This window comes from Eurosta solidaginis, chromosome 3 (assembly GCF_040869045.1).
Source record: "Eurosta solidaginis isolate ZX-2024a chromosome 3, ASM4086904v1, whole genome shotgun sequence".
Classification (NCBI taxonomy): Eukaryota; Metazoa; Arthropoda; class Insecta; order Diptera; family Tephritidae; genus Eurosta; species Eurosta solidaginis.
In genome coordinates, this window is record NC_090321.1 from 206,794,315 (window position 1) to 206,813,843 (window position 19,529).

At 34.8% G+C, this 19,529-nt stretch overlaps 1 protein-coding gene across 30 annotated transcripts in view; it reads right to left on the reverse strand.

Annotated features, from left to right (window-relative positions):
* CAP (Cbl-associated protein) overlaps window positions 1-19,529 on the reverse strand; it is a 195,695-nt gene that overhangs the window by 28,137 nt on the left and 148,029 nt on the right. For 27 of the 30 annotated variants that reach the window (XM_067774854.1, XM_067774859.1, XM_067774839.1 and 24 more), the window contains one exon: window positions 17,447-17,497. The exons of the other annotated variants lie outside the window; for them this stretch is intronic. In XM_067774854.1, coding sequence (XP_067630955.1) covers window positions 17,447-17,497 — 51 coding nt within the window. The remainder of the gene's footprint in view (window positions 1-17,446; window positions 17,498-19,529) is intronic. 30 annotated transcript variants of the gene reach the window in all.

Genomic DNA, 19,529 nt, shown 5'->3' on the forward strand with positions numbered 1-19,529 from the left:
AATACTTCCGCTGTTACTATTATATCAATATGATCATATGTATTTAATTAGCGAGCTTTGCTCATATTGCTTATGGTATATGGTTTGTAAACTTACAATTTTTCTCTAATATCAATTACAAAAACCATTGTATAAAGCAATATGAGCAAAGCTCGCTAATTAAATACATATGATCATATTGATATAATAGTAACAGCGGAAGTATTAAAAACAAATACTGTAAATATCCGAACAAATGTTACTAAGCTTTCAAAAGCACGCCTAAAAATCATATCCACACCATTAGGAATAAACTACATACAGAGTGTATGTGCCTACATGGTGATCAAAAGGAATATAAACAAAAAAGGCAACTCTTAGAGACCAATGGTACAGCGAACAACGGAACATTCATATGGCGTAGCAGCTAAAAGGCTTGCACAGATATGAATGTTGGAGACTCGAGTTCAACGCTCAGCTCCCGAAAAGCTAGCTGATGAAGAAGTGAAATTCAGAAACATGTCCTAGTAACCATCGCCGTTTGTAAACTTACAATTTTTCTCTAATATCAATTACAAAAACCATTGTATAAAGCAATATGAGCAAAGCTCGCTAATTAAATACATATGATCATATTGATATAATAGTAACAGCGGAAGTATTAAAAACAAATACTGTAAATATCCGAACAAATGTTACTAAGCTTTCAAAAGCACGCCTAAAAATCATATCCACACCAGTAGGAATAAACTACATACAGAGTGTATGTGCCTACATGGTGATCAAAAGGAATATAAACAAAAAAGGCAACTCTTAGAGACCAATTGTACAGCGAACAACGGAACATTCATATGGCGTAGCAGCTAAAAGGCTTGCACAGATATGAATGTTGGAGACTCGAGTTCAACGCTCAGCTCCCGAAAAGCTAGCTGATGAAGAAGTGAAATTCAGAAACATGTCCTAGTAACCATCGCCGTTTGTAAACTTACAATTTTTCTCTAATATCAATTACAAAAACCATTGTATAAAGCAATATGAGCAAAGCTCGCTAATTAAATACATATGATTATATATTTTATATTTATTTTTTATTTAATAATTTGGGAAACATTTAAACAACGTAACATCACGATGGGCAAGGCGACAGCTGTTCCGATTATACCTTGTATATCTCTTCAAATTATTTTTGATATTTTGCGGCTGCTGTGGTATGATGGCAGCGTGCTCCGCCTACCTACACCGATGATTATGGGTTCACGCCCTGGGTAAAGCAACATCAAAACTTTAGAAACAAGTTTTTTATTTAGAAGAAAACGCGGGGTCACCCTCGGCAGTGTTTGGCAAGCACTCCGAGAGTATTTCTACCATGAAAAGCTTCTCAGTGAAAATTCATATGCCTTGCAGATGCCGTTCGATGTCGGCATTAAACAAGTCCCGCCAAAAAAAGGAGCACAACGCAAATTGGAAGAGAAGCTCGGTCTAAAATCTCTTCTGAGGTTATCGTGACTTACATTTATTTATTTATTTTCATTTCCATTTTAAAAAACTTCTTTATTATCTTAATGTTAGTTTTTTAACTGATTATTACTTTTTTTAAGACTTAATTTTCAGCTATTCAGGAATATGAAATTTTTCAAAGGAATCGGCTAATAAAAATAAATATGAACTGAAATTTGCATTTTTAAAAGCTTTGTTATTATCTTAATATTATTTTTTAATTGTATATATATATATATTTTATATTTATTTTTTATTTAATAATTTGGGAAACATTTAAACAACGTAACATCACGATGGGCAAGGCGACAGCTGTTCCGATTATACCTTGTATATCTCTTCAAATTATTTTTGATATTTTGCGGCTGCTGTGGTGTGATGGCAGCGTGCTCCGCCTACCTACACCGATGATTATGGGTTCACGCCCTGGGTAAAGCAACATCAAAACTTTAGAAACAAGTTTTTTATTTAGAAGAAAACGCGGGGTCACCCTCGGCAGTGTTTGGCAAGCACTCCGAGAGTATTTCTACCATGAAAAGCTTCTCAGTGAAAATTCATATGCCTTGCAGATGCCGTTCGATGTCGGCATTAAACAAGTCCCGCCAAAAAAAGGAGCACAACGCAAATTGGAAGAGAAGCTCGGTCTAAAATCTCTTCTGAGGTTATCGTGACTTACATTTATTTATTTATTTTTATTTTTGAAAAGTTTTATAAATTAGAATATCAGAATTTAAAACTCTGTGCTTTAACTTAGTAAACAAGAAAAAACTATGAACTTTTCAAGAACATATCTTTTGCTTAGGTTAAAAAAAATGATTCACCAAACAACATATATCCAGCTTTCAATAAGTTTAAAAAAATTAAAGGTAACTAAAGAAAAAATTCCCTAATTATTAAAAAAAATATCTTTGTTTCAATGTTAAAGCTTGTTTAATATCAATCTAAAAACAAAAGCTTTTACTAATGACAATAAATACAAAAACCAAAACCAGCATATTTTTCAGAAAGTTAAAAAAAAAAATCAAAAATGTTACAGTTTCTTAAAAATAAATAGTGTAAGCCACTATCTTTAAACCAAATGTTTGTAGGTGCAATTTTTGCATTTTGCAAATTATAAGTATTCTTTAAACTTTTAGTAAATTTTCTTTAGACATTTTTTTTTAGAAAATCAGTGAAAAGTTAAAAATTACCGAAGTCATAAAATATTCTCATTTTATTTTATTTAATTTAATTATATTTTTTCGTTATCTGTGTATTTATTGTTTTTAATTTCATTTTATTTCTATTTATTTTGTTCTATTTTTTAAAAATATTTTTTTAGGTTTTATTAAATTAAATTTTTTTTTAAATTTATGACCATTTTATATATGACACCGTTACTCTTTACGTCGAGGCCACTCACATTCACATTATACATTACTTGCCCCTTCATTTTATTTAACATAATATAATTAAATTTAATTATATTTTAGTTAAGTTTGTTTTATTTTCCTTATTCTATTTTTTAGACCATATTTAAATTTATTTTGCTTTTTATTTATTCATTTTATTTTAGTTTATTACTTTTTATTTTTGGATTAAGCCAATGAGTTGCTGTATTTGTGTCACTGTAAGCCAGTACTATATGGCTTTTTGAGCGCGCGAAATTGTATGCTCATTACTCTCGTTTGGCCAACAATCACAGTATCGCTTAAGTAATGTCTCTCATCTAAACTTATTTATATGTATAATTTATAGCTTCATTCGTATTTTTTTAAATTTTATATCTCTCTAATAAACGTGAAGACCTCTTATTCTCATAATGTTTTTTGATAAGAAATACTTTTTGCCTCATACTATTGTTGTTGTCAATTTCTTTGAACAACACTTGTGTTTACTTTTGGCTCGTTTGTTTGTTTATATTTTTTATTTATTTATTATGCGTTTGATGGTGAGCGATAACAATTTACACTTTTCACTTTTATATTTTCAAATGAATTTTTAAGTGCTCTAAGTACTTGCTTAAGTTTTTAATGAATAGGTAGGTGCTTGTGGTTGTTGTAAGCTCTCTTTTGTTTGTACCCAGTAATTGCGCGCATAATAACATTTGCTAGACGTTGGGAGAAATTTACGTAAAATTAGCTTTTCTTGTATTGTAAATTGATTGTAAATTGAGACAAATTAGCTTACTCAATTAAATTGTGAAATGTGTGGTGCTTGTGAGAGCCCAGCGAGAAAGTAGGAAATGCAAACCGAACCGATTACTTGATAATTAAATGGGCATATTATATTCCATTATTTCCTCATTCTTGTTTAAAAACTTTATTAAATGCTGTGTTAGAATTACGGGTTTACCGGAGTATTTCAGTTATATTTTTTTAATTTTATACTGTTTTAATTTATTGTATTTTATTTTGTCTTATTTTATTTTATAAATTTTATATTGTTTTATTTTTCTATTTTATTTTTTTAAATTTACTTTTTTATATTTAATATGTCTCGATTTATTAATTTTTATTTATTTTATTTTAGTTTGTTTAATTTTTTAAATGTTATATCAATTAATCTCATTATAGTTTGCTGGGTAGAGCTTTTATGGTCGTTTTAATAAGTGTACTTTGTTGTTTTTGTATTCTTTGACGCGTTTCGACGCTTACTGCGTCATCATCAGAAAGCTGTTTTTATTTGAAAATATATCAAATATATAAACATTAACTACTTTGTCCAACATTTATAGTTTATTTAATTAATTTTATTTTATTTTATTTTATTTTATTTCATTTTGCCTTATCATTCACTTCACTTTGTATAATTTTATTTCACTTAAGGTTATACTTTTTTCTTTTATTTTTTTCTATTTTTTGATTTTAATAAAACAAAATCTTTATCTTAGTTTATATTATTTTATTTTGTTTTCTGTTATTTTATTTAATTTTTCTATTTTACATCATTTTATTTTATTTGTTTTTCTTTTTTTTAGTATTTTATATTATTTTGGTTTATTTCATTTTATTTATTTTGTTTCATTTTATTTTTTCTTATTTTATTTTATTTTGTTTTATTTTATGTTATATTATTTACTATATTTTATTTTATTTTAGTACATTTTATTTAATTGATTTGATTTTATTTTTTAATTAATTTAATTTTTTTCAGTTTATTTCATTTTATTTGATTTTATTTTTTCGTGTTTTACTTTATTTTATTTTATTTTAATTATTTTTTTTTTTTGTTTTATTTTGTTTTAGTTTATTTTATTACCTTTTGTTTCATCTTGCTGTATTTTATTTAATTTTTATATCATTTAAGTTTATATCATTTTATTTTATTTTGTATTGTGTTTTTTACTTTATTTTTTACTAACTTATATTATTTTATTTTATGTTATTTTATTTTGGTTATTATTTTTCATTTTGTTTTAAATTATGAAATAAAGTTTTTCTATTTTAAATTATTATATTTTATTTTACTTTATTAAGTTTTATTTTATTTAGTTTTATATAACTGTATTTAATTGGAACGATTTTCCGTTATCCCTTGTCAAATTTGGTTTTGAGACAAACCCGTTTCGGCGTTGTGCCATCATCAGGGTCGAGAACGAAAATCGAGACTGATGATGGCACAACGCCGAAACCGGTTTGTCTCAAAACCAAATTTGACAAGGGATGACGGAAAATCGTTCCAATATACATCATTTAACCACCCTGTCGGAAAATCAACAAAACAAAATAAGTCATTTAATTTAATATTATTTCATTTTATTTTATTTTATTTCTTTTTGTTTCATCTTGCCTTATTTAATTTTATTGAATTTTATATAATTTTATTTAATTTAAGTTTATATAATTTTATTTAGTTTTATATTGACTTTTTTACTTTATTTTTTATTGAGTTATTTTATTTATTTTTTTATTATTTTATTTTCGTTTATATTTATTAATTTGTTTTAAATGATGAAATGAAATAACATTTTATTTTTGCTATTTTATTTTGAATTACTTTATTTACTTTATTTATTTTATTTTATTTTATTTTATTTTATCTTATTTTATGTTACTTTATTTTATTTTGTTTTATTTTATTTATTCTCTTTTATTTTTATTTTATTTCACTTTTTTATTTTACTTTATTTAATTTTTAATTTTTATTTTATTTCATTTTATTTTATTTTATTTTATTTTATTTTATATTATTTTATGTTACTTTATTTTATTTTGTTTTATTTTATTTATTCGCTTTTATTTTTATTTTATTTTACTTTTTTATTTTAATTTATTTAATTTTTAATTTTTATTTTATTTCGCTTTATTTTATTTTATTTTATTTTATATTAGTTTGTTGCTTTATTTTATTTTATTTATTCTCTTTTATTTTTATTTTATTTTACTTTTTTATTTTACCTTGTTTAATTTTTAATTTTTATTTTATTTCGCTTTATTTTATTTTATTTTATATTTTTTTATGTTACTTTATTTAATTTTGTTTTATTTTATTTATTCTATTTTATTTTTATTGTTTTTTTTTTTTTTAATTTAAATTTCTTTTATTTAATTTTATATGCTTTTGTTTTACTTTGTGCTATTTTATTTAGTTTTAGCTTATTTTATTTTATATTATATTAAAAATAAGGCGCGATAACCTCTAAAGTGATTTTAGCCCGTGCTCCTTTGCTAGCTATTAACGACACGGGACATATTTTCACTAAATAGCTTTTCAATGCAGAAGTACACTCGGAGAGTTTGCCAAATCACTGCCGAGGGCGACCCCGCTTGGATAAACTATTTCCTAATTGAAAAAGCTCGCTTCTTAACTTTTGATGTTGCGTTGCCCGGTGATTGAACACAGGATCTTCGGTGTGCTAGGGGAACACGCTACTACCACGGTGTCCGCCTTTTTATTTATATTATTTTATATAATTTTATTTTATTTCATTTTATTTTACTTCATTTTTAGTTTTTTTCTTACTTATATTTTGATTTTATTTACTATTTTTTGTAATGCTTATATTTAAAATCTTTTTGTTTCAACAACTTGTTCAGCTTTTGTTTCGCTTCAGTTGTTTTTAATCATAGTCGTTGTATGCAACGTACTTGAAAACGTCATTCCACAGTCCACTTCACATGTGGGGGTCACAGTCATCACCTTGTTATTTGTCATTGCAGGCTCTTGCATTCTATGCATTGTGAAGCGTGACATTTATTAGCGTTATTTTGTTTTTTCTAAGGAAATCACCTTCTTCTTTTCCGTTTTTGTTGGCTTAAATTTAGCCTTTGGTAGAAAAGTATTTTTTACTTCGTATTTATGCCAAGGGTAAATTAGGCCAAATTGCCTATAATAACCCTCATCATTATGTGTTTAAGGCGTGAAACTATTTTGGCGTTATTATTATGGCCGTTTCTTAAATTGTAATTATATGCAAATTGCAATTTCTTAATAGGAGAAAAATATTAAGTAAGTGGGATTAAGGCTGCGACCAAACGCTTTATGAAGGCCTACCGTATATGCATCGAGTGCTTTTTCCAACTTATCGGCTTTTCATGATTTTTGTGCTTCTCTCACTAGGACGCAGGTAAATAGTACCCATGCTCCAGAGCATTTACTTAAGCTCTGGCTACCTCCGCCTCCTTGCTTATTTGAAATAAGTAGTGCTGAGGCTCATCCATGGTTCCTGTCAACCCAATGTCATTGTATTCGGACTCTTACCAACTTATTTCAGCGCAATTTCTGGCTTCGCTGGCGTGTGGTTCAGCGTTCTAACCAACAACTCATACTCTGCTTTTGTAGGCTTCAGGTCGCGCTAATCTTGCATCTAGAAGTGTATTATTTTTAACTAGTTAATTTCTTTTTAAAATAAAAGCCAAACTCCCTGAAGGAGATGCGGAAGCATCGAAAAGGCAGATATCCCTGCAATCCATTACCCCACAGTCAGTGACTGCTTCGTGACTCCGTTAATCTCCTCAGAGACAACCCGACCATGGCTGGGATTGAGCGCTAGCTCCCTATTGAATAAACGTGTAAGCTGGAGTCTGCTGGTATCCTTTTAGCTTACCAATCACTTCGGCTAATCTTGGGATTCTAAAACAACTTTCTTACTCTACCTGCTTTGCGATTTTCGGAATATTTTCTTGACCATTCGGTTAGGTAAGGTTAGATTAGGCATAAAGAAACTCGAAGACTCATTCTCATTGTTATACATATCACTGCAGCTGGACGTTGGTGCGTACCACATAGACAGTAACCCTTCAGAAGCCCAATTAAGGATTAATGATAAATGAGTGTTAACCCAATGACTTCGAAAAACTGCCTGCCATCCAATCCTAGGCTGAGTCCAATTTATGTATCTAGCTGACTCCAATTTATGTAAGAACATATTATAGGTGGTCAGCGGAACATGGAACTCCCTATATACCGCCAAGGTTTATTAAAATTTACTCATTCGGGCTAAGAGATACGAATGACGCTTGCTTGGAATGTTTTACCCCAGCGGGTTAGGGGGTTAGAATATACCCGCGGTAGGTATGCCTGTCGTAAGAGGCGACTAAAATAACAAATAGATTCAAGGGGTTTTGTAGCGCAACCCTTTCAAGGGGGTACCAGCGCAATATATAGCTTCTCCAACACAATTTTCAACCTCACCTATCGGTGCCGAATCCTGTTTCTTTAACAGCCGAGGCTCTGGCGACCCTAAACGGCTCATTTATCTAGGGGTTGGAGGGCGGGATGGCTTAGAAGGTCGCATGTGGTCATAAAAAATCGTTCCCGAGATGGTCGGGCTTGGTACCGGACCGTACCGGATCTGCATCCGGCGAAGGACTATCAACATCAATAACACTCCCCAAGGCCTTCGGGGAGTGTCCTTATCGCTACAACAACAACAACAACAGGAATGTTGCTTTGCCCCCTTGATGGTAAATTACAATTCGAAACTCTCGCCCGTTCTATACCTTTGAGAGAGAAATGAGGTCTGTACACGTGAACTCAGCTTCCTTAGCCTTCTCAGTGGTATCATTACTGATCACGTAAGCACACACTAGATATTAGCATAACTACGTCATCCCCGCAAGCCACCACTTCCCAATTGAGTTGACGAAGTAAGCGGTCAGAAATACAAACCCAGCGCTATAGTGACATAGCGCCTGTGCGGAGTCTGGCCTATATAGATGCGCTGTGATTTCATTAACCTCTGAGGTTGGCGCAGATCCGACACCATTCAGCTCGTCGTCTATAGCATTTATGCTGACTCGAACGGTTTTTTTAGGAAGCTTTTCATGGTTGAATTTTTCCTGATTTGAGGATAACTGTCGTTTGATGGTCACTGTCGTTCGACGATGAGTGTCGACTGACGATCACTTTTGCTTGATGACCATATTCGTCACGTGACGGCCACTGATGGACTGCTGTTTACAACGACTCTTTTTTTTTTGAATTTTCATTTGAAATGACGACTTTCGTTATAAAAGTCAGGCACAGTACTGCCAATAAAAAGCTTTAATATTTCTAAAACCCTATTGAAATTTTTCATTTATTCACACAAAACTTCACCTAACACGAACATAAATCACCTCATTTAATTCAAATGCATTGGCATACTTTTACGCCTTAAAACATTTCAACTTGCCAATCTCCACAACCCACTAACCCAAATAAAAAATTTATATCGAATACTAACTCGACTCGCGCCGCCTGTTGAACACCAAAGGCACGACTGCTTCAATAGCGCGCTGATTAGCCAGAAAATCCTGTTTACGTTCCGGCAATGGTGTATAAGGCAATCCTTTGGCATTCGTGCGTATACGTACATTCTGTTCGCGATCAAAGTAATAACCCTTACTAGCGGCGTATGTGCGCGCTGCCTCATACTCATTATCCACCGGTACACCGACGGTTTCGCGACTCACCCACAATATTTTACCACAATTGGCAATATTGCAGGAGTCACTCGAACGCTGGCGTGACCAACGATGTGAGTCGAGCGGAATTGCATTGCTACCATTTGTTGTTGCATACGCATCATCGACGGCGCCGTTAGTGACAGGTGGTGTTGGCTGCAAACGTTGAAAAGCGGGTGAATTGTTATTGAAGATGCGCGTTGTGGGCGCCGTAGCGGTCAACGAAGATTCGGCTGCACGTAAATCATGACAACTTTGATGTAATCGATTTTTTGTGGTTGAGGTTGTAAGCGCGTTTGTATTTTTAGAGGAGCGTTTGTTGTTGTAGTATTTTTGTGATTGATCATCATTAAAATCATTCAAATTATATTTACTGCGGTTTGTGGCCGTCATACTAGGCGGTAACGCGTAACCATTGCGGGACGCCGCTTCATATGAAAACGTACCGATACGCGCGTATTGTGTTACCGGTCCAGATGTTTCGTTTGGGTACTGCATATGGGGCGAGAATAGCGCGCTGCGTTACTACATCGGCGCACATTAATTCATACACAATTAACTTTCATTTTTGAAGGCGCTTAATAAACTTAAATTTTTCTTGCACAAATTCAATATCAATTATAATAATGGAAGCGGAAAAAATCGATTTGTTTGTTTCAAAACGTTTAGTCAACTGACCAACCACTCTGATGTCTTAGTACGATTTGAGTATCGAATGTGTGCCAGTTAGGCTTTTGGTCGGCTCTTTACCTTGCAGAAGGGCACATACTACTAACTTAAAGCACTGCATTACAGCGCTGTTTATTGTTGTTGCTGTTACTTTGTTTGTTTTTCTACACCATGACACGCTGGCCATGGCAACGCTTCTGACGTTTGTGGAACGCGTGCAACCCCAGTCCACCCAAAACAAAACAAAACATGAAAAACCACCACCTGCGTACCATCACCGTCGTCACTCTAAATACCACATTGCCACCACAATAGCTTTGACGTCGCGTGGTTTTCTTTCTTAAGCTACTAACTTGGCTAACTAACAGACTATGTATACTGCAGTCGCGCGCACACACATTGACCATGTTAAAGAGGTCATAAGCGTCACACCATCGCTTCTATTGGTATTATTGATTTTGAGTTTTGCGCTGTGATAGCACAAGCAGCGTGATCTAAGCAAGCGGACAGGTGTAATGGTGCACAAAAAAGTGGAAGACGTACAAAACAGAGTACAAGGGTTGCTTAAGACATCAATGAGTTATTTGGATAGCCGCATCGTACCGCATAGAGTTAAGGGGTCTTAGAATGCACCCGCTTTTAAGGCCTGTCGTAAGAGGTGAATAAAAAGTACACCACTATTCGAGATGTGACAACAAGCCTTACGCATAAGAATGAAGGAAACACACTTCGGATTAGAAAATTTGTTTGTGATGGTGATCAAACGCCTCAAGAACTACGATTGAAGAGCATGCAGCTGATATGTCAGAAGCAAAGTTATAAGAGGTCTTGCATGTCTATAGCAAAGACCAAGACGTGGGAAGCGAAATTAGGAACCCTGGTGCTGGTTCTGTGAAGCGAGCATGTCTCCGTGATTTGCACCAAGGCAAGCTCTTTCAATAACACGCTTATATGCGCCTCAGCCCCAAAAGATGATAGGGTTAAAGGCCCTTTATATTAAAAGCTAGAAAGCATACGACGACTACTCCGGCCATAACATCAAAATCATGCTTTGGTCTTGCAAAAAATAAGCCTATACGACATGACATCTCTCAACGGGCTGAGATTTTTTGACTACGCTTCGGCTCGAAATGTGGTAGTCTGCTGTACCGGATTCCAAGATAAAAAGCTACGCCAAGCTGATGATCGAAGAACATAAAAGCAAAGTGATAACTCCGTGATTGACAACCAGTGTCCTGGATATGCATACGCTACTAGGTTTAAATGTTGACTCAAACCACTTCCTTGTGTAAGCCAAGCTATGCACACGATTCTGTTCGCCGATGATAGTGCGCGCAGTAATCCAAGAAAAGTTTGAGCATTGAGAGCAATCTTTGATCTACGGATACCATAGGGTTTTAATGAGCCTTGAAAAGGCAACGGAGCGGAAACAGAAAAGAACGACGTTGATCACAGAGCCACGATGAAAACAGATGCACCACCGCCCGGTAGATAGGAAGGTTATCGTGACGTGAAGAAGGAAGAGCGACGGCTAAGCAAGAAGCTTCAGATTCTGGCTGGAGAGAACAAAAATCCGGTTGACGGTTTCATGACTTACCAATTTCTTGATGAAATGATAATGGCGACCAGGTACAAACGTACACAGCTTAAGTAATAGAGCGTACACTTCTACTCATTGCCATATAGCTAGGAAGATAACGAGCCCCATATCCAAATCCATAAGAACGGAACATATGTACCGCCACCCGATTGCTTGGGTTGAAACTGGTAGCAGACATGGTAAGTCCACCGTCGACCGACAGGTGCTCCTTTGAACTAAGAAAGTCAAGTTCTCTCCCGACCAACAAAATTCAAGCTCTTTAAGTCTGTCTGAAACATGTTCTCATTTATGGCGCCTAGTTATTGACTATGTCAAGAGAAGATGCGATTACGCTTGGAGTATTTGACAAAAAAGTTCTCTGGAAGATGTATGGTACTGTCCATGCTGGAAACGGCGTGCATATAAGGTGGTTTAACGATGAGTGATGAGATTAAAAGGAGGGGATGTAAAAAATTAAAGACAGTTGCAGGAAGACTTCTTTGCTACTCATTTCGGATATAATCGTCGTAAACCGTCTTTGGTGAGGGATTTAACTCTCCGATTAGCGGTGAATAAATTCAACACATCTTAGCGTAGCCGTCTGGCCAGACGGAGTTTGACACTTTGAACTTTATCCACAAATTGAATTTTTATTTAAATTTTGAAGAAATGTCGTCGCACACTGTGATTAACGAGAAATAAGTTTGAATTTTTGTTGATAAATTTTGAAATGAATACGAACTATGAGGTCTTATAGGCTTAAAAAATGTGACATAATCAATTTTGGCACAAAAAAATGATAAAATAAAAAAAAAATATCTATTTCCGAATTATTATAAAGACTAAAGTCACTAAAGCTTTTTATGATCGGGTGGATAGCAGTAAAGTTATTCACGAAAATAAAGCCTTCTCGTCTGGCCAGACGCCACAATCCATCGGAGGGTTAAGTATTGTTTCTCATAAAATCAAATTGACCGGGGGTGTTATTATTACTAAGCTTAAAATATCTTAAATTCCAATAGTCATGGATTTATCATACCACCCTCATAAGCAAGCAAAGCTAAACTAGATTATAACTGGCTGCACCTAGCATTTCATAAATTTTTTTCAAATACGTGCCTACCTCAAAGGTTTTGTGTTCATAAGCTAAGCAGTGGACTGGAGAAGGACGGAAATGGCTTTTAGTGTTAAGCGTCTTCGATTTGTTGAGTTAGATAGTTTTTTTTTGTTTTGCTAAGCTTAACATTCGCCTTCGCCTTCGTGGGTGCGTATTGTCTCTAGTTTGCGGTCAAAAGGAAATATTTATTTGCTTATTTTTTTAGCACGTTACATTATTATTATAACTATTTTCACTTGTTTTGTTTTGATTTCGTTTTTTTTTGTTATTCTTAGCTTCCATGTGCATACATAACAAATAATCTTGATGACTAAAGACGACCATTTCTTAAAGGTTACGTGAATCCGTAGGGTGTGTCGAATGGTCTAACAGCAAACGAAGAAACATGAAATTCGCTAAAGAAAAATATAACAAATAACTTGGTTGAATAGATTTGTTGTAGTACATTTTTGACGCGATGTAATATGTATAAATAGCTTTTGATAAAAGTAATAAAATGTGACCTTATCATTTGTAGTGGAAATGCTTGATGGTTATTAGGTCTGGTTGGAAAATATTTGCATGTGAACTTAAACTCGTTAATGACAAATGTTTTACTTTATATTTGTCAACGAAAGGATTGACCTGGTATATTTTTACAGGGTGCCTGAGTTTAGTAAAGTGTTGATAATTTATTCAGATAGGAGTTGGCCGAATTTTGTTGAACTAACATTTTCTATGCGAGTGCAAGGAGCTTGAGCTGCTAGCCACCAGGAATAATGCCCGAAAATTTTACAAAAAAATGCGGCGACAGACGGAAGGTTTTAAGACCGGGGCAAACTCCTGTAAGAACGAAAACTGCGACCTTGTAACTGATGTCCAGAAAGTACTTAGATTATGGACTGAACACTTCTCTGCTCTCCTAAATGGAGACAGAGATTTACCGCACGCAGATGACGATCCCGATCCCGCAATCGATGATGATGGAATAAATGCCCCCACCCGATTACGACGAAGTCAGAATAGCAAGAACCAGATTAAAAAACAACAAGGCCGCGGGCGCTGATTGATTGCCTGCGGAGCTATTCAAATACGGCGGCGAGGAGTTGGTAAGGCTTCTCTGCAAAATATGGTCGGACGAGTGTATGCCCGATTGGAATCTAAGTGTTCCTTGCCCAGTTCCAGCTAACGCGGAATTAGCCTTCTTAATATCGCATATAAGGTCCTGTCAAATGTATTGTGCGAAAGATTGAAGCCCACCGTGAATCGGCTGATTGGACTTTATCAGTGCGGCTTCAGACCTGGTAAATCTACCATCGATCAGATTTTCAAAATGCGCCAAATCTTGGAAAAAACCCACGAAAAAAGAATCGACGCACATCACCTCTTTGTCGATTTTAAAGCCGCCTTGGAGAGCACGAAAAGGAGCTGCCTATATGCCGCTATGTCTGAATTTGTTTTCCCCGCAAAACTTATACGGCTGTGCAAAATGATGTTGAGTAACACAATCAGCTCAGTCAGAATTGGGAAGGACTTCTCCGAGCCGTTCGAAACTAAATGCGGTTTCGGACAGGGTGACCCTCTATCGTGTGATTTCTTTAATTTGATGCTGGAGAAAATTATACTAGCTGCAGAACTTAACCGCTCTGGAACAATATTCTATAAAAGCGTGCAATTACTGGCATTTGCTGATGACATTGATACGATCGGCCTAAACACCCGCGCCGTTAGTTCCGCTTACTCCAAACTGGAAAAAGAAGCGGTAAAGATGGGTTTGATGGTGAATGAGGACAAAACGAAGTACCTGCTGTCATGGAGCAAAGAGTCAGCGTATATGCGCCTTGGCAACCACGCTACTGTTGGCAGCCATAATTTCGAAATAGTAAAAGACTTCGTTTATTTGGGACCAGCATCAACAATAGCAACAACATTAGCTCTGATATCCAGCGAAGAATCTCTCCTGCCAACAAATGCTACTTTGGACTAGGTAGGAAATTGAAAATTAAAGTCCTCTCTCGGCAAAAGAAAATCATACTCTACAAGTCAGTTATCGTACCCGTGCTCCTACATGGTGCAGAAGCATGGACTATGACAACATCAGATGAAACGGCTCTGAAAGTGTTCGAGAGAAAAGTTCTTCGAAAGATTTATGGACCTCTACGCGTTGGCGGTGGCGATTACCGAAGAAGATTTAACGATGAGCTGTACGAGCTATACCCAGACATAAACATAGTGCAGCGAATTAAAACGCAGAGGTTGCGCTGGCTAGGCCATGTTATGCGAATAAAAGATGACGATCCGGCCAAGAAAGTGTTTCTATCGGAACCCGTCTATGGAAGCAGAGGTAGAGGGCGGCCCCCACATCGTTGGAAGGACCAGGTGGAAAACGATTTAAACTCCCTTGGTGTGACCAATTGGCGCCGATTGGCAGATAAAAGGAGCGACTGGCGCGCCTTGGTGGACCGCTACGTTTAAAGGGTTAAGCGCCAATTAAGTAAGTAAGTAAGTAACCTTTTTCTATTATTTTGTAAAAAAGCTTTTAGAGAACAACCTAAAGCCGTCTTTAATATTCCCTCAAATCGGCCCAAGGTAGGTTTTCAGAAACGGCACTTCACTCGGCTATCAAACTGATTGAGGATAGGAGGAAACTTTTTAAATTAACTTCTGTATACGTTTCTCAGGGGTGCCTGGGTATCGTGAACAGTGGGTTGGAGCTAGCTATGTTCATTTAAAAGTACAAAATCCCTAAATTTAGGCAACCTTTAATTAGAGGAGTATCTCTGGGCTTGATAATAAGCTTTAAAGGAGTAATTAAGAAAGTCGGGAAAGTCTGAGTTGGATGTACGGTATAGTGGTCAAGAGAACTTTCTTCTCCGGAGTCCTGCTATGGTGTACGGCACAAGATGCTTCTTCCATGGTAAAAAAGAAAATATAGTGGTGCAACGATTGGCGCTGGTTGGACAATTGGAGCCTTTTGAACAGTACATGGACAGAAAAAAACTAAATTTGTATACCAGTTGATATCAAGGCCAACAAGACGTATCACGAGCAGCTGTAAGTCCTCGAGATGCAGGCTTTATGCTTGTGATTCACAGGCACTCCAGAATTCGGGCCGATTCCGACTTCATCCATAACAGAAGAGACTACTACGCATCGGCATAAGCCTATCATGTTAAATTCCCAACTCATATTTCCACAAGTCATAAATGGTATGCCAAATTAATATAGCTGGGCTGATACAGCCAGTTGCCAGGTATCAAGGCTTTGGTTGCCAGTTGCTAATTTTGCTAGGAATTGAAATTCCATGCGATTCGCCTTAATATCCTTAGCTCCATCCTTAATAAATATATGGTGAACAACGAGATGGAATCAATCAGTCACTGTATGCTTAACTGTCCATATGTAAGAAACTCGCGGTTTCTCTAAAAAGAATACCGAAAAACTTCGCCTGCCATATGTGTAACTTGTTATTATGCAACGAGCACAATGGATCATTTAAGAATCCAAATAGCTGCCAAATAACTTAACAGTGGTCATCTTATCCCATCTGATATAACTTACACGGACGCACTTTTTACTACAACTGATCCCGAGTTGCCAAGAGAGTTACGGTTTCCTCCACTTGACCCTTCGAACTCAGAAGAGGTCTTGCCCTTCTTTGCCTTTCAAACACGAGAATCGGCATGACTACTTTCTAGGCGAGATAATCTTCTGTCAATCATGTAACAGTACTTGGGTAGCTTATTCGTTGCACTGTGCTTGGTTGTCTGCGTACAATACATACCGTTCTGCATCAAATCTCTTTCGTTATATTCCGTTGTTATCACGGACAGAACCATACAACTTACGGAGAATTTTTATCAAATCAAATACTCAAAGAGTCATCCCCATCCTCTCGAGATGGTCGATGATTCGTAGCTAAACATAAAGACTGTTATGATGCTCTCATTGTAAGGCACGATTTTTGTTAGTCGAGATTTTTGTTTAGCTCACCTAGTCGCACTTATTGGCAGAAGCGAAACTCCGTTTGATTTTTGGCAGACATTGTTTATGCTGGTTTTCAGATAGATAAAGTCTTTCATAGTCTCGAACTATATCTGTAGACAGTGAAAGACAGAGAATGTCCACACAGTCTTGAATTATATCTGTCAACAGTGGCGTGGCTGGAAGTTGCAAATGCCCAGATTCTTTCTTTCAGAACAGTATATTCTTCGTACTGTGCTTGGTCATCTCAGGGCCCACTTTTTTCTCTTTTTCATCAAATCCATACACCTTAATGTGATTCGAAATGCTGAATCTGAACTTCAGGTCCCTTTTGTTCGATCACATAGAAAACTTTGAGTAAATTTCAAAAACTGGTAGATTCTTTACAGTTTCTCACCTTTCAAATTTGTAAAATTTTCCCCAAAAGCCATTCCAGATTTTATTACATATTTTTAATTAGTTTTAAAATAATACTTTCTTCTCATTTTTCAGAAAATTAAAATTGAACCCAAAGCTCTAAAAACAATGTTTTATTCATCGAATTTCTGAAGAAAAGATCTCCACACATTGAATTCGTTTAGCCTGCATATGGAACGCTACTTATTATTCGTAACATATATCTTGGTTTTTAGTTAGAACATGCCACTCCTGGTCAGTGCTTGCTCTAAATATCAAAATCAAAATCAAAAGCAAAGACATAGTCCAGCTTTTCATAGTCTGCCCGTTTCGCACTTCACCTATTGATTATTTAAAATTCATGAAACGAAAACTCACCTGCGCGATATCCACTAGGTTGTGGCGGTACTGGAGGATTGCTACCGTCATCTGAGATAACGGCACATGGCAGGAAAACACGGACATGAAAAAGGACATTGAAATATGAATAATTAAAAGAAAAAGTAAAATAAGTAGAGTTAAATCAAAACTCGTAAGCTCAATAAGCTAAAGCAATAAAATTAGAAAGAACCCAGCGAAACAGTAAACCATCAAATTATGATTTTTCTCAAATACCAAAGCGATGTTGAAGGAACAGTTTTTCTAAGTACTGTAGAACATTTTATAATATTATGAAGTTTACGAATAGTAAGAAATGCTGAAAAATGAATAGAAGATTACAAATGGGTTGTTAATTAGGTCCAGTTTTCTCATTGTTCGGTTAAGCGCATGAGCGGTGGACCAACATTGAGAAAACGACCCTTAATGAAATATAATGTTTTTATATTAATAAATTATAAGAGTTATTAAGCTCTATGAATAAAATCCGAAAACCAAACTTATTTACAAAGGACATGCAATTTCCTTAAAGAGAAATTAATAATAATTAAATAAATATCTTTGTACGCGACGCGGTGATGAAATCAGAACTTAAATTTTTAATTCGTTTAGGCATCACGAACGAACTTTAAATAGTAAAAAAAACTCTCCTAATAGGCAGTCAACAAAGTAATAATTTTTTTTAAAACTTAATTTCAACAAAACTTAATTAATTTTAAATAATATTAGTTTCGAATATGTTTCCCGGGAATCTAAATATATAGTCAAATTCTAACAGGTCGATGTCTTTGCATTGAAATAATTTCTGAGAAGTCGAATCCCTGAATCCAAATCAAATGTTTTTAAAATTTGTGTCTGTGCGTCTGTCTGTATATTTGTACCCTCATCCCGAATCCCTCAGAAACCACTGCATAGAAGTGAATGCAACTTTCTATATTATACTATGTACAAACACACATCAAATTGACAATTTACATCATTTGGGGAATTTATTACGCAATTTATCATATAATAAATTGTAATAATAAAGCCAATTTAAAAAAAAAAATTGCGTAATAAATTGTTTCAAACTACAAACGCAACCTTGTAAAGTATGTTTATTGAGTAGATTTAAACGTCATTATGCATGGCTCAACTATATGGTTGGCTCATCTCATCACCTAATTTTATTTTTTTCATTTCACTGGAGTAGGGATTGTCAAAAAAAGATTGCAAACTCAAAATGAAAGCAAAACATTGAACACATTTTCTTACAACACACAAAAATTTCAAAGTTTTATGTTTTCATTCCATTCCATTCGCCTAATACCAACACGCACATTTTGACAGTCTGAACAAAGGTATGCTGTTGCTGTAGAGATGAACCAACCAATTATCAAATTACTATTGTGTAAGCTAAATTGAGTTGTATAAACACCACTCAATTTAAATCGAAATTGCCTCAATTTATTTTTCTGTTTGAACATAGTATTACATCAGTCGAGGTCTAACTTAAATTTCAAATTACATTTTAAAACCATAGATCTCCAGGGTCTTGAAACTCAAAAATGGGCCGGGTATTTTTCAAATGTATTTGTTCAATACGGATATGAAATGAAAGCTGCGTTTACGACATACAGGCCAATTTGAAGAATGACCAGGGGTGTACTTTAATCATAAAAGACTATTTAAAATAACCTTGCTGAACCACATTTTGGTTTATTAAAGTCTAGGTCGAGAAGATAGCTGGAACATTTCTTTAAAAAGACGTACCGTCATATATATACCATAAGCAGGGCACAATTTCTTTATGTTAATTTTTAAGGTAGTTCTGCTTAATACCCGTCAGGGTTTTAGATCCCAAGTAAAACTGGTTAGTAGCTTTCCATATAGTCAATGTAAGATTTTTTTCTTTTCCTTTTATGGTAAACCTAACAACAATTCCTGGTTGTGTCAGTTGTACTTCGGAAAAAGTTAATAGAAGGGAGGTAGTTTTCATAATGGAATATGTATAAAATGGACATAGCTTGGAATTATTATTATTGTCATCGTAGCAACAGTTTCTATAAGTTTTGCAGTCATGATACCATGCATAACCATACTC